Source organism: Limulus polyphemus, unplaced genomic scaffold (genome assembly GCF_000517525.1).
Source record: "Limulus polyphemus unplaced genomic scaffold, Limulus_polyphemus-2.1.2 Scaffold2150, whole genome shotgun sequence".
Lineage (NCBI taxonomy): Eukaryota > Metazoa > Arthropoda > Merostomata > Xiphosura > Limulidae > Limulus > Limulus polyphemus.
The window spans coordinates 206281-207760 of NW_013667760.1; the positions used below are offsets into that span (position 1 = coordinate 206281).

At 31.1% G+C, this 1480-nt stretch overlaps 1 protein-coding gene across 2 annotated transcripts in view; it reads left to right on the forward strand.

The window, feature by feature from the left end:
• The window catches only part of LOC106466101 (transmembrane protein 248-like), a 21784-nt gene that overhangs the window by 18493 nt on the left and 1811 nt on the right, over positions 1-1480 (forward strand). For both annotated transcript variants that reach the window (XM_022394059.1, XM_013926342.2), the window contains exon 6: positions 712-843. In XM_022394059.1, coding sequence (XP_022249767.1) covers positions 712-843 — 132 coding nt within the window. The remainder of the gene's footprint in view (positions 1-711; positions 844-1480) is intronic.

Consider the following 1480-nt stretch of genomic DNA (forward strand, 5'->3'; position numbering starts at 1 on the left):
GTTGTATTAGTGTGTCTGGTTTAAAGACTAACACATTGTTTACGTGTTCTCTGGTTTAAAGAATAATACACATAGTTGTATTAGTGTGTCTGGTTTAAAGACTAACACATTGTTTACGTGTTCTCTGGTTTAAAGAATAATACACATAGTTGTATTAGTGTGTCTGGTTTAAAGATTAACACATATCTTTGTTGTGACCTCTGGCTTAAACAATAACAAATATCATTGGTAAAGTGTTCTCTGGTTTAAAGATTAACACATATCCTTGTTTAAGTGTTACATCATTTTATGTGTCACACGTATCTTTGTTTAACTGTTACCTGATGTAGAGTAACACACATCCTTGTTAGACCTGTTTTTGGTTGGAATAATTCTCAGTGATTATATTCAGGGATAAGAATTGTTAAATTTAATGTCATCATGTGCTAATATCCTACTTCACCAGTTTCAAATAGTCACCCTCTGGAAGTAATTTTATATTTGTTTTATGTGATGTTACATAATGTTGATTTTGAACATTTTGGTTTTAAATTCTATCATTTTTGAATACCTTAGGATCATTACTTTCACAGTTACATATTGTTTTAATTCATCTTTTGTGATAACTGTTATATTCTTTTTTTGATATCATACTGACATGCTGAATAACCAACATTTTAAGTTTTTAAAGTAATTTTCCTTTTAAAAAGTAAGTTTTTTTTCATTCTCTAGTTTGATCGATCCATGGTAAATCTTCATCTGATGCACACCAGTTACTTTCTGTTTTTTATGGTTATGACTTTATTATGTTTTGCCATCATTAAAGGCCGTTATCGTACGACAAAGTCTCATATGGTAGAAAAGGTGAGAAGATTTCTTTTTCATAACTTTTATTAGTACTTTCCTTTTGACTTGTTTTACTGCACTCCTCAATTGTCATCCCTTTCTACCTCGATGTTATTGTAGTAATTTATATCCTGTTTACATTAATTTCTTGCTCTTATTTTCATATTTAGCCAACAATGATTATTTTTTTCTGGATTTTGTCTGATAGATGGAATATCCCCAATGATGTCTGCGGACTTACAACGCTAGAATCCGGGTTTTCGATACCTGTGGTGGGCAGAGCACAGATAGCCCATTGTGTAGCTTTATGCTTAATTACAAACAAAAATATTCCCAATGCATTTGGGTGCTATGACCACAGACATTATCTGTTATGACGTAATGTTGACAACTAGGACTGATACTGGAAAATAATTGTTTAAATTGTTCTATTGTAATGTTGATTTTATATATAGGTTAGTGAATTGTACAAATCAGATCTCTGAAGAGACTCATTAATAAAATGAAGCTAATGCTACCCAGGTATAACAAATAAATTTGAAGGGATGGCAGAAAAGAAAGCTGGAAATCAGTAGCTAAGAAGTTTAATTCTTTCTTTTTGCCATGTTCACTGTATAGTTAAGTCTGGAATACTTTTAACTCCATTTCAACTTTT